This window comes from Podarcis bocagei, assembly GCF_964188305.1.
Source record: "Podarcis bocagei genome assembly, chromosome: 7".
Classification (NCBI taxonomy): Eukaryota; Metazoa; Chordata; class Lepidosauria; order Squamata; family Lacertidae; genus Podarcis; species Podarcis bocagei.
In genome coordinates, this window is record NC_138132.1 from 35,091,883 (window position 1) to 35,105,678 (window position 13,796).

The window sequence follows — 13,796 nt, forward strand, 5'->3', positions numbered from 1 at the left end:
AGGCAGATAGCATGTGTGAGAGAGAGATGTGAGGAGCTGGAGTAGCTGCCATAAAAAGCAAACCAGGAACACTTTTTTCCTGGTAGAAGTGTCCAAACTCAAGGCCATCTGTCTCTACCTTTTACCATGAATCTATGTGCACCAGGAGAACATTTTGTGCATGTAGGTTATAGAAGCTTATGTAGGGATATCGCGGAGTGGGGAGTGGGGTCCGGAGGGAGCTCACTTCCCCACCAGCAGGCAGCCACAATCTGCCTGCATGCGTGACCTTGGGGTGCAGGGAACCCCCCCCCCAGACAAGCCACAGCTGTCTGGTACATCGTTCCACCCATGTCTGACCTTTTGCGGTCTCAGAGTCAGCGGTGTCCTGTCTGTAAGTTTTTCCCTGAGACCTTTTGTCTCCTACGTCATACACTGTGCAAGGGGAAAATGACGCTGTGGAACAGGTGCCAAAATAGCTCTGTACCACCCCACGGTTTCGGGACGTAAGACGTGTAAAGGTCATAGCCCAAAAATGTATTTGCCTAGCTTGCATGTTTGTCTCAATAAAAAGAGGCTCCATAGGAATGGTGGTAGCTCGCTCGCTCCAGCCCACCTGTGCGCAGCTCACATTATGATCAACACCTGTCTTGGGCCTTCACTTCAGCTTATTCCATAAGGAATATTTACTGTGGTAGCACTCGGAGACGTTGCTTTTATTGTGAGTGAGCCTGTACATGCTTAATGAGAGGGATTTGAGCAAACCTCCGTTTGCTGTAACCGGCACACTTGCATTTTTTATGCTTACGGAGGTTTGTTCTGGACTACAACCACCATTAGCTCCAGCCGGCATGATGTGCATTCATGCACTCAGCTGCAAACTCTGTTCACTTGGGGGGGGGGGGATAACATTGCTTGGACTGGAATAGGCTGCAAAGCCGCCTTCCCATCCCCACCAGATGGAAGACAGAGAAACTTCTGCTTGATCAGGCAGGATGGTCGGCAAGTGGGTTGATCACTTGCGGATGGTTGCACACACTTACTGCATCCCCTCTGCCTCATGGCCTCTGGCAGGACGTGCTGGTTAGACTAAGGTTACCAGACATTCCCTTTTCCTGGGGACAGTCCCTGGATTTACAAATCAGTCGCCTGACAAAATCCATCTATTTAGTAGGAAGTTGAAAAGTGTCCCCGGATTCATGGGGGGGGGGAGGGAATCTGGTAAACTTAGGTTAGACCTCACTTGCCCTGGCTGCTCTTGGGATTCCTCCATTGCACCCCAGCACCTTCCGCACAGACACACTCCAGACTCTTCCCTTTTTCTTGTTGGTAATAAAATATCTCATCCTCCCACAGCAAATATATTCACACCACAGCGAAAAGGTAAGAGAGACAGCAAGCAAGCAAGCAAGCTTTAATTTATCTTTACAAAGACAGTCTTTAAAAATGTATTTCACCATCTTTCCCCCTCTCATCCCTTTCTCAAAGGTATCTCCCTCCCCCACTCCTGTTTTACAATCATGAGGGGGAAAATCAAAAGCAAATGACCCAAGATTTTCTTCTTCTTCAAAAGTCTATATAAATCAGTTGTCTAATGCTCCTAAAGAATAGAAAACAAAGGCATTGAGGGTGGGGGACAAATTCAGGTGCTTGGTGTCATTTCTAAATGCTGTGCCCAGCCCCACTGGGGCACCCCCACCCCCACCAAACTCCTCTTCTGATTTGTCTGTTCTCCTGCCTTCAAAGTGCTGTGTTGGCTCTTGGCAGAACAATCTGGGAGGAGGCTGCAGCCTTGGGGTAAGAGTAACTTGAGGTTCAGAGGGAAATTACCATATTCCCCCCCCCCACCCCGCTTGAGGGGTGAGAAGGAAAGCCTCTTAAGCTAGGCGTGAGCTCCTGACAGCTGATGTAGCCTGGAGAAGGTGTTCGGGGGGGGGGGTCTCCAGCAGAGGAAAAGAGTGCTTCCTGGGAGAGGCTCACTGCTGGGGTTTGTAACATCAGGCACACACGGTTGTAAGTACAGCACCAGGAAAAGGAGGCAGGTTGGTGGGGGCAGGAGCGGGGGGGGGGTCGGTATGGTGGCAACACACAGCTTAGTCTCCCACCTTGCCACCTAATAATGGCCCTAGGCTGGGGGGGGGAGGCAAAATGAATGAACAGCCACAAGTTTGGGGTACCTAAAAAACATCACCTGCCATCACATTTCGGAGCAGGGCTTTTCAAACGCAGGCAACTACTTCAGACCATGTTGCCTGGTCAGCTCAGTGCTCTATTCCAGCCCTTTCCTAACTTACATTCTGGGTGTTTTGGATCACAATTCCCAGCAGCAGAAGCAGCTGCTCTGGCAGGGGCTGGTGGGAGTTGCCATTCCTGAACATCTGGAAGGCAGCAACTTGGCAAAGATGGCTCGGTCTACCCTGGCCGGCAGCAACCATCCAACGCCCTTTTGCCATCAAAGATTATGCACACTCAGAGCACGTAGTCACCCTACAAACCCTTTGAATGAATTATTGTGTTCCTCAGAGGTTTAGTAGTGCCCCTGGGATGCCCAGCCCTTCTTGGTAGCTTCATGTAGCAACTGGGAGTAGAGGGGTTCTACCCTGCCCCTGGCACCGCTTGCAGAGTTTGCACCTTTCCGTGGCCAACATCAGGGCAACACGCCACCGACGATGAGAGGTGGGCAACCATATCCACTTCAACACACTATTTGCCTGTAGCAGCAGGTGTGCCCTGGGTGAAGCTGGACTCTGCAAGCCAGCGGGCTTCTCACAAGGGATGCACACACACCCCTGACCCAGGCTGGCTTTCAAAGCTGCCTTAATACTTACCTGATGACCTCCTGCCATCCCTTCCCCTCCAGGAAGTTTCAAATTCACCAAAGAAAATGATACTGCCAAAGCCAGAATCACACCACATCCACCATGCTGAATGGGAAGGAGGAGGAGAGCTTTGCTTGCCGAATGGAAGAGCCTTTGCCCACCCTACCCCACCCCGAATCACCCATTCAATCCCCTTGCTCCAAGGTAGGATGCTCTAGGCCTGGAATGTTTTGCTGCAAAATGCCCCGGACCTTTAGCGTTTTGGCAGTGAAGAGCTAAGCTCCAAGGGGCTCTGGCTGCCCCTCCCGCCAAGTCTCCCCCCACCCCAGCTGTTTGCTAAAGGCACCAACCAGCTAGACCAGCACACACCTCTTGCACATGCCCTGCTAGGCAGTTTAGGTCTTGTGAGCCTCTCAAAAGGTTTCTCGTACCTGGACCCTCAAGGAGACAACCCACCCTTGTTCTAGGCACAAAGAAGGTAACGTAAGTGGCATCTGAAAAAGGAGAAAGAGTAGAACAATTATGTGTCCCTATTTGTGCTATGGTGGAATTATACTAGGTCCCCTCCTAGCTGTCTCCCACGGGAAGGGTGCAGCTCACCCTCCACCCAGAATCAGCTGTTGCCTGATAGGGACCAGTTTGCACCAAGGAACCCTACCTGGGCTAGCCAGGTACATCACCACATGGGCCCACCACTAGAACAGCAAGGCTAACTTGCAGGGTCCCTTCAGTGCAAGCTCTTCGCAGGAGCACACAGGAGAGAAGCAGAAAGGATCTGGGCCCCAGCAGCATTTGGGAAGCCTAAGCAGCTCTCCATAAGCAGCCGTCCTTGCAGTCTCCAGCCTCGATTTGAGAAAGTGCTTGTTTTGTACAATTCCAGGGGTGCAAAAGCAGGCGATGCTCCCAACCCCACCACAAAGAGAAAAGAAGGGAGGGGGCTCTTCTGGGGGACGGACACACACACTCACACACTCACACACACACACACAGCCCAGGTTGGTTTGACTCTGCCAGCTTCTCCTTGGGGTGGGGCAGGGGGAGCAGGAAGCGCAAACCGTCCTCATTGTCCATTGTTCTTAAAAGCCATTTTCCTTATGCACCAAAAAAAAACAACCACCCCACAATGGGAAAAGTAAAACCCCAGCTGAGAAAAGCTGCCCCATTGAGGGAGGAGGCGGCAGCAAGGAAAGGTGTTGTGCTACTTTTGTCTCTGAATGTAAAATAAAGCCGTATTACTGAAGAAAAAGTGAAACCAACACAATTTTTGCATAAATATCAAGGCCATCAGAGGCTAAGGCTGTTTTGTCTTCCTTTTCGTCGCATCCAGGACCTCCTCTGGCCTGCTCAGGTCCCTGAGATTTTTTTTTCCTTTCTGTGTATGTTACTTATTTTCAATTCCTGTATTTCAGGGGCAACCACGCTGCAGGGTCTCCCTTCAGGCCATCTCCTCCTGTAAATCTGCAAGGAGAAAAGCAGAGGCAATGGGTTTCAGAGCTGGAATCCAGCGCCTTGCGACGGGACTGCACCTCCCCTCCCAAGCCTACAACTCTCCCTCAACCTCAGTTAATCAGCTGTGGAGAAAGGAAGCAAGAGAGCTATGTAGAATCCACACCAGAGACAAAAACTTAAAAGCTCTCTGCCTTGTTTGGGGGTGGGGGTAAATGCTACCAGGTGTGTCGTTTTACATATATGCACCACCCCCAGAACATAACCCATGTGCAAGATGAAATTGTACTATATTTTAAGAAGGATTACACTGTAACAAACAGCAGTAATGCTGCACTTACATCACTGGGCAACTGTAAAACAAAATACATAATTAGATTTTTAAAAAATTCTCCAGCATAGCATTCTTTTTCCTGTTACTAGGAGCCCCCAAGCAGGGCATGATGGCAACCCACCCCCTCCTGTTCTTGCCCAGGGAGAATCTGGAGACATAGTCAACATGACTGGCAGAAAAAGGGCAAGAAATCAGGGCCTGCATTGGTCAAACGGTGTGAGTATAAAGCACCGTGGTCAGTCAATAACAGTTGCCCAACAACCCCCAGGACAGACCTTCCAATATCAAGCGTGTTGCCATAGCTGAATTGGGACCACTCAATCCCCACCCTGCTCAGCCCCTTACCTTGTGCTGGGGGGCTCTGTAGTGGTGTTGCAGGCCCTGCCGGGGGGCTGTCACTGCTATCCCCAAGGAGAGCGGCCTGGTGACCAGACCCCTCACTCTTAGTCCTGTCCCCAGCCACTGGCAGGGTGGAGCTCAACTCCTCAGCTCCTGCTGGCTTGGGGCTCCGCGGAGACGGCAGCTGGCCTGGCCCTAGCGAGGGCTTCCTGGCTATGGGCGGAGGGATTTTCCGGGCCTGGGGTTTTCCTGAGCCCTGCTGGGGGAGCCCCAGGGCTGCCGTGGACCGCTGACCAGAGACATTCATCAGTTCCGCAACCAGGTTCTTTTTCAGGTTGGCCTGGGCCTCTGGGGAGGCCGAGGTGTCGATGACCAGCTTCTTGGGGCTCTTGGCGAAGATGAAGCTGGCCGTCGAAGCCGGGGACTTGTGGTGGGGGGACACTTGGTCCTCTTTCGCCTCGCCGGCAGGAGCAGCTGCTGCGGTGGGGAAAGCCGGCAGCGTCAGCCGGTGGCCAGCCTTCCTCTCAGCCCCTCTGAGGCCTGGCGCGTCTCTGGAAGACAGCGTGGAGGCCTTCAGGCGCACGGCATCGTGCAGGGGGTTTGAAGATGGACCGCTGCTGTCCTTCGGGGCCCTCAAGGAGAGCGACTTGCGGACAGGCTTCTGTGGGGCAGGCTGCCCCAGCTTCCCGCTGCCCCCAGTGCTCGGCCCGTTCTGCTCCGCCACGGGGTTGGCTGCCGCTGGGCTCGCAGCAGGGGCGTGGGTGTCCATGTGGACCGAGCGCAGGCGGACCATCTGCAGCAGGGAAGGGGTCACAATGGGGAGGCTGGCGTCCTCCTTTGGCGTGGAGTTGCTCTTGCTGCGAGACGCCGGCTCTTTCTTGAGGTCGGGGTGGGCGCTGGCGGCAGGCTTCTTAAGGCTGGGCTGGGCTTGGAGGCTGGAGGTTGCTGCTGCCGGGCCAGTGGGCTTCCAGTGGAGGGAAGTTTCTCCTGCCGCGGGGAACTTAGGAGGTGGCAGCGGCTCTGCTTGAGGAGCTGGCAGTGGTGCGGCGTCCGGCGCCCCCTGCTGCTGGATCTTGGAGGACACTCTTGTGGAGAAGGAGGGCGAAGAGGCCAGCACTTGGCCCTCCTCCGCAAGGGCTGCTCTTTGGTTGGCCGGCTGCTCCTTCTCCGCAGCAGCTGCCACAGTGACTTGAAAGGAGGGTGTCCCCACAGCCTGCAGCTGGGGCTCTGGCAGGGGCGGCACAAAGTAGGCCTCGTCCGGGGGAGGAAAGTCGGCCATGGAGAGGTCATGGGCGTCGGGCACGGGTGGGGGCGGAGGGGGCCACAGAGGATCCGCAGGAGCGTCCGGCACGGTCTCAGAAGGTGTAGGGGCAGCTGGGGCCTCCGGAATGGCACTGGCCTTCTTTGCTGGGGGTGGTGGCGGGTGGTAGGCTGGAGGGGGCGATGGAGGAGGCGACCCGTGACTAGCTTTCGTGAGGACAGCGGGCTGCTGGTGAGGTTGGCCCGCGGGGGCTGGGGCAATGGCAGGTTTGGGTTCCACCAGTTGGCCCTGGGTGGGTGGAGGGGAGAAGGGAGCTGGCACCTTGGGGTGAGGAGGGATAAGGAACCTGTCCATTTTATTCAGAGCGGGGGCAGCGTTGGCAGAGGCTCCTGCTGAAGGCGGGGCCGTCCCCTCCACAGCGGCTGGATCCGAGGCAGAGGAGGACAAGGATGTCAGGGAGGAGGAGACGGAGGGCCCCGGGGATTGCAGGGAGCAGACCCGCTCCGGCTTCTTTGGTTGGGGCCTCTTCTTCCCGGAGGGTGAGGCGTGGGCCACGAGGCCCTTGGTGTGGAGGGTGGGCGTGCCACTCTGACTCGAGTACCCGCTGGAGGGCGACATCGTGCGGCCAAAGTGGTCGGGGGAGCTGTGCTTTGAGGGGACTTCCGACGTCTCATCCACTTGCCCCTCCTCTCGGATAGTCGGGCTCCGGTGAGAGACGCTGGGAGAGCAGGCCAGGCTGTCAGAACGGAGGCTGCTGGTCTCGCTCTGCGAGGAGGGGGAGAACACTTCGTCGTCCCCGGTTAGGCTGGGGCTCCCTAGCCGCCCCGCAGCCCACGCCTCGCTGCCTTCCCGTGGGGGCCTGCGCTCTGGCATGGGGGGCAGGCCCATCGCTCTGGGTGCCCCCTCAGCCTCCAGCTGCTGAGCCTTCTTGTGCAGGGAGTACGTCCTGCGCGGGGGTGCGGGGGCTCTCTTCATCTTCCTGAGGGAGACGCTGCGGGTGGAGGAACGGTCGCTCCGCACGCTCATGCTGTCTGAGCCCTCCGCCGCGCTGCCGGTGCTGTAGGCAGGGGAGGCCCGCCCGCTGCTTCCGGGGGGCCGCACCCCAAGGAGGTGGGAGGCAGGGGCGGCCTTGCCGCCGTGGCAGTTTGAGCTGGTGCCGCTCATGGAGCTGAAGGTACTGAGCTGGTCCAAGTCGGGCCTAGCCGCCCCCCGTACCTGCCCTTCGGGCCTGGCCTCGCCTTTCCTGCTGTCGGTGCCCCCGTGTGAGGAGATGGTGGAGGTGTTCGAAACGATGGTTTCTGTGGACTGGGAATGGCTCCAGTTGTCACTGGAGGAGGAGTGCTCGCGGCTGCGGGGGCCAGAAGGGAAGCGTCCCACCGAGCGCACAGAAGCTGGGCTGGCAGTTGAGAGGCTGCAGCGGCTCAGCGTGCGCACCTTGTTACGCGAGAGGGCGATGACGTCCACCATGGGAGGCATGACAGCGTTGGGGATGATCTTCGACAGGTAGGTGCCCTGCGGAGAGATGGACATGACGGGGCCCAGCAGCTCGGGGGAGCCTGGCTGGGTGGTCATCCAGGGCACAGCCAGAGACTTGGGCCTGGCCAAGGGGGACAGCTTCGCCGCCGTCTTGCGCCCCAGGAGTGAGTCGTCGTAGTAGACGCAGTTGATGTGGCGCTGGAGGGTGGTGTCGGCCTCCAGGGCCTCCAGGGCCTGCAGGGAGACGCGGGCACCACCCTTGGGGATGGCGGTGGGCCGTAGTTTCCCATCAACGGTGGGGATATGGATGGCATTGCCGTGGACCTCACCACCATTCGAGAGGGCCGGAGAGGTCGCATCAGGTCGGACAGCAATGCTGCCCGGGCGTTTCTTCGCCTCATATCCGTTGCTCAGGCCTGAAGCAGATAATACAAAGGAAATAAGGAATGAGGGGCCAGTGGGGAAAAACTATATAGCACAAGCAGAAGAAATGAACTTCAGTGCTCTCAAGTCCCATAAATGCTTCTCAGTCACCTTATTGGGTAACTGATAAGATGGAGAAGGAAGTCCCAGCGGTTGGACACCAAAACTGCATGCTGAAGCTCCTGGGTCCCACCAGCCAGGAGAAGAGAATGGGAGGAAAAGGGAGGGTCTGTCCTGGTGCTGGAAGGGTCCCAGAACCAAGTGAGCCATCAGCTCAGTGGATGACCAGGAACATGACAACTCCCTCTCAACTTCCAGTCTCCACCTTGCAAAATATAGCATGGTGGCATCTTATGCGCAGTTAACGTGTGTCATTTAAACCTTGCACAGTTGAAGGCAGGCCGGTTCAAAATGCACATGTTAAATGCATGCAATGCAGAGAGCTTAAAAGCTCTATTGTGCCTCATTTTCACAGTGCAGGAAGGGCTTTTAAGCTCTTAGCCTTGCTTGGAAGTCAAGGCCTGCTCAGCGCACAGGCTCTGGAAGGGATGCTGACACGGGAGCAGTTCCAAGTGTTTTGAGCATACACATTTTCGGAACCCTTGGAAGCAAACCCCCGCAGTTACTAACTCACATAGTTGTGCTGCTGAGGTTTAATATTTTAACTCATTTTGCATGTTAAGAGTACAAAGCATATGCTTTGCATATATTTAACCAGACATCTGTGTTTCTCATTAGACTTCTGCCCCAAAACAGCATCTAGCTTCCTAAGCCTCTCCCTGCTCCCACATCTCATCCCACCTCAAGTGTGCACAAATCACTTTTCCAAACCCAGCCAAGCCTAACAATCCACAAGTTTGGCCAAAGCAGTTTCCCAGCTTACACCGCCAGACTCAAGTGTGCACTTAAGTCCATGCATGCTTATCCAGTTTCCATCAGTCACCCTGATTGCGGTTTTTCCACTTTTCAAATTCAGATTTTGCAGAGAAAAAGCAGATCCCGCCCCCCTTTGCAGCCAAACTGTTTTTACATTTTAAGTTGCCAAGCTGACTGGGCTTACCCAGCTCTTTCTGCACATGTTGGGGGAGACCCAGAACAGTAGTTCTCCGCTCTTTCTTCCTCTTCTCGCCCTTTGCTGAGGATTTGGGGAACGAATCATGTGGCCGAAAGGTGGAGCCTAAAATGGAGGGTGAGAATGAATTAAAGGAAGGAGTAGAGACCTTATATCCAACCTTGCATGCTCTGTCAAATGGCTCACGTCTGCCAATGTGGAGGGCCTTAATGTGCAAAGTTTCTCATCTCTGCTTATTCCCAACACAGGCATATTTCACAGCTCAACTTTGCATTTGACCCTTCCTTCAAGCAGACCCTCTGAATTTTTGCGAGGGGTTGTGGTGGTCTCTGGAAAAAACAGCTGCAGTTTCCCTCCTTGCACCAAGCCCAGCTCCTGAACCCAAGGCTTCTGGCAGTAGTACCTTTCCTCTGGATCATCTCTGAGCGCACCGAGAGGGCATCCTCGGAGGTGCTTTCCGTGGCACATGATGGGGTCTGACTCCGGATCGAGAGGTCGTCACCCTCTGTGGATGAGCGGGAAGACTGCATGCCGAGAGGGGAGGAAATGAAGGCAAGAGGGTAAATTTCCCACCAAGTCCTGTTCACCCATAGAAGGTAAGCTTACCAGATGTTCCTGTTTCCCAGGGACAGTCCCCGGATTTATAATCAATCCCCATACAAAATCCATTGAAGTTGGAAAGTGTCCCCAGATTCATTGAAAAAAATCTGGTAACCTTAATAGAAGGTCCCCCCTTGGAGCCCAGAGATGGGTCTCACAGGCATGGACATCCAACCTACCCAGGATCCTTCCAAAGGCAAGGAGGCGGCAGCCCCTAGGAGTCTGCCTGCTGTGCCCCCCTCTTGCCTCCGTAAAAAAACAGAAGCATTAATTGCTCAGTCAGTAAAGCATGAGACTCTTCTAATCTCAGTGCTGTGGATTCAAGCCCCACATTGGGCAAAAGATTCCTGCATTGCATGGAGATGGCCCTTGATGGTCCCTTACAACTCTACAGTTCTCTGATTCTATGAAATGAGCGAGGGAGCAAGTTGCAGACAGGACCATCCTTCCTGTCCGCCAGGTGGCGCAGCTTGACAGAAGCCAAGCCATTGGGCCGGCCTTGGCATTGCTTTCAAGGGCACAAACTCCTTTCTGATTAAAGGACCATGAAATCAGTGTAAAAGGGCACATCAGAAGTTGCCTTGGTTTTGCACATTTGTAAAAACAGTCGGTGAAGCTCCAACCGCAGGCATGCTCTCCGACAATGACAAGGCCTGGGTGCTTGTTTCCCACTTAGCCAGTATTCCTCAGCTATATGATCAGGACATCGTAAGCCCTGCCATTCCATGTAAACAAAGGATGTGGCACGGGGTGCAGCAGGAAGCTAAGAGTCTCAAGTGCTCTTTTTAAATTTTCTAGGCCCTGTGGCTGTGTGGAAATGCTTGACGGTGCTCTGGAAAGCCTGCTGAAATCTCAAAAGCCAGAGGAATGGGGGCTTTACATACTTCATGCAGATTGCAGAATTCGGTTTCTTGGTTTGTTTTACTGTCAGGTTACAGAATTTCAATTTAGCACCAGCTGTCCACTTGAACACTCAAGTGGCCAGAACATGTTTGCTGCTTCAAATTCCTTTGCACAACCAAATATATTTTTGAGAAGAAAAGGGGATATTCCAATATGGTTTGCCAATCAGCCGGAACATTGTTTCTTTTTTTAAAAAAAAAAAGATACAAGATTTAAAGCTTTTTTTGATTAATAATCACAGATTTGGTACTGCTTTGTGCAACACAGAGAGAGGTGTTTCTCACCTATTCTGCATAACCTAGAACACGAGGAACAAAGAGGTCAGAAGAGTCTTCTCTGCTGAAGTCTGGCTTCCTCTTTCTAACCTGTCTAGTTTTATTCCCTGAACTCCAAAAGGGCTACATGAGCAAGAAGCAAAGACCCCTTCAGGAAGGGTCATCTGCGAGGAAAGCAGAGCTGAAGGCAGGATTTGCTGGAATCAGCAGCCAGGAGGAGGGAAGTGCAGCTGCAGGGAAGTGCTGGGGACAAAGTCCACCAGGTTGCAGCCAAGATAAACAGAAGAGAAGAGGCCAGCTTTCACCCCACCCGAGTTCGGTGCTGGTGGAGGCTCCGCATTTGCTGGCTCCTTCCACAAGAAGACCTTCCCGAGCGATCCCAGGTCCCACTGCAGGGTCCATCAGCTGCCAGACTCCCTCATCCACCTCTGGGCAATTTCAAGAAGGCACAAGATCAGCTCTTGATCTCATATTGTGCAAAATCAGGATCATTTTATAAAGAGGATGCCGCGGCTGGAGGAACACAGCACAAATGCTTTTCTGTTTGCAGCGGAGGGAAGAGGGGTATGGGAAAACAACCCCAAGGCTTCCCGGGTATCTTATCCTCAGGGTGGCAGGTGTGGTGGTGAAGACGCTGCAAGTTAGCACAACACAGGCCAATGGAAAATATGCAACGGCACCTGGGGGTTGTGGAGGAAAGAGGGCAACGCAAGCTGCTGCCTGACATGCAACCGGCTTACCTGGATGCTGCTGGTGTCGCTGTGGTCCCAGACCCTCTTGCTCTGCTTGTGTTTCTCTGAAAGGCAACAGCAGAAAAAACATCGTCTGCCAGCCCGGGGAGGGCTGGAGGCCACTAAGCGCTGATCCAGAGTGCCGGGAGCGGAGAGCAGAGAAGAGAACGCAGGAAGGAATAGTCTCCCACCTGCTTGCCTCTCCTGCTGTCCTGGGAGGGAAGGGGCTTCTCAAGAACCCTCCTGGAGATCCTGCTCATGACCCAGCCCAGCCTCAGAGGAAGAGAGCAGGCAGCCGCTCTCCCTGGCAGGCAGGCCACTGGCCTCACAGGCACTGGACTCTGCTCTGAGACGGCAACCTGCCCATCCGGCACTGCGCAGCTGCAACCGCCTTTCCATGCTTGGCAGGTGCTGTTTGATCTCCAGCGTGGGCAGAACCACAATCAGGGGCAGAGGGAGGAACCCCACCCAGTAGTATAAGGAGGCAGATGGGACTCCTCACAGCCACAGTTCTAAACATGATGTACCATGCCTGGAGCAGAGGGACCTCTTCCCATTGGCTCAGGTGTGCTCGTGGAGGGTGCAGTTCTTTAGCAGTTACGGAAATCAGAAATGTACTTTGCATGTACACAGAGGTGGTTGCTTTTTTGGTGGCAAATTCCAGGCCTAAGCCCAGACCCTATAAATCAGCTCAGGGCACAAAGCTTGATTCAGATTCAGCTGGGACAGGATGCTGATCTGTTTTGAGAAGCCCACACAAAGCTATTCTGCACCACTCAAACTTTCAAGTTACACATTAGGCCAAATGGTTGCTAGTTTGTATTTAATTAAAAAGGGGGGGAGGTATCTGTGTTAAGAGATTTCTTATATTTTCCCCTTGTATTCCACCCCACAAAACAAACAAACACAAACACACACACACACACACACACACACACACACACACACACACTGCCTGTGGTAGAGTTCTGTGCATGGTCAATATTGAGGGATGATGGGATTTGTAGTCTAGCAACACCTAGTGGCCACTACATCGGTGACCCTGCCCTACAGTTTGCATGCTGCATTTTGAGCCAGGCACAATTTTAACTGTCTCTGCAGTTTTTCTCCTATCAGGCCAACACAGCTACTTGTTTCTGACCGAACTAAGCTGTGGTTTCGCAAGAGCCCAGTCCCAGGCTGTTCTGAACAGGAGTACCATTTACCGTGAGGGAGGGGTGATGCTATAGTTTAGCATCCCAAGTGACAACAGAGAGCAAAGAAACAACTGCTCCCCACCCAGAGGACCCTGGGCCAGGGAGGTTTTGCGTCAAGAGTATTATGAAAGGAAAACAGAGCAAATGGCTCAATCAGTAGAGCATGAGACTCTTAATCTCATGGCTCCGAGCCTCACGTTGGGCCAATGATTTCTGCACTGCAAAAGGTTGAATGAGACGACCCTTGTGGTCCCTTCCAACTCTATGATTCTATGAGGGCTCAGAGACAAAATGGCCTAAGTGTCCATCCTAACACATCCGTCCCCATTCACTCCCTCCTGCCAACTCCGCAACCCAGTACCTTGGTTCTGCAATGACTTGAGCCCAGCCTGGGCCTGGATATGTAGCTCCTCAAGGTGTGGAGGTCGGTTGCTGGGGAAGAAAACATTGTCAGGCCGCTCGTCCCTTGCCTTGTACTGGACACTCAGACGCTTCTCATTTTCAGCCTTGGCAGCCCCTGGAAAGAGAAAGGGGAGAATCCTGGAATCCCTGATGTAATAAGAACAACGGGTGGATTTCTGTTCCACCAAGATCTGCCACCACAGCACAATTCAAAAAGGAGGTGTAAACTCATCAGGCTGGGCTACTTGCCCACATAGTCCTGCATGGCTCGCTCTAAGTGGCAATGGTTCTCCATGGCATCAGGCAGAGTCTTGCCCATCAACTGCGAGCTGAGTCTCTTAGCCAGCGGTGCCAGGAAGTCAAACCTTCTGGGACCTTCTGCATGCAAGGCAGGTGTGCTACCATTGAGATCTGGCTCCACCAACTGAAACCTTCCCAGGCTAGAAACTAAATCCAGGCACCCTAGGTGCCAAATCCTGAGCACCAGGAAGAAAGGCTTTCAACCGATTACAAACACACACACACCGCACACTTCATCAC

At 53.9% G+C, this 13,796-nt stretch overlaps 1 protein-coding gene across 3 annotated transcripts in view; it reads right to left on the reverse strand.

The window, feature by feature from the left end:
• Positions 1-1,363: 1,363 nt before the first annotated feature.
• Positions 1,364-13,796, reverse strand: part of NHSL3 (NHS like 3) — a 58,238-nt gene continuing 45,805 nt past the window's right edge. For all 3 annotated transcript variants that reach the window (XM_081203900.1, XM_081203901.1, XM_081203902.1), the window contains exons 2-7: positions 13,216-13,371; positions 11,668-11,723; positions 9,553-9,673; positions 9,138-9,254; positions 4,924-8,070; positions 1,364-4,256 (exon numbers count right to left, since the gene is read on the reverse strand). In XM_081203900.1, the coding sequence (XP_081060026.1) occupies positions 4,234-4,256; positions 4,924-8,070; positions 9,138-9,254; positions 9,553-9,673; positions 11,668-11,723; positions 13,216-13,371 (3,620 nt within the window). In that variant the 3' untranslated portion in view covers positions 1,364-4,233. The remainder of the gene's footprint in view (positions 4,257-4,923; positions 8,071-9,137; positions 9,255-9,552; positions 9,674-11,667; positions 11,724-13,215; positions 13,372-13,796) is intronic.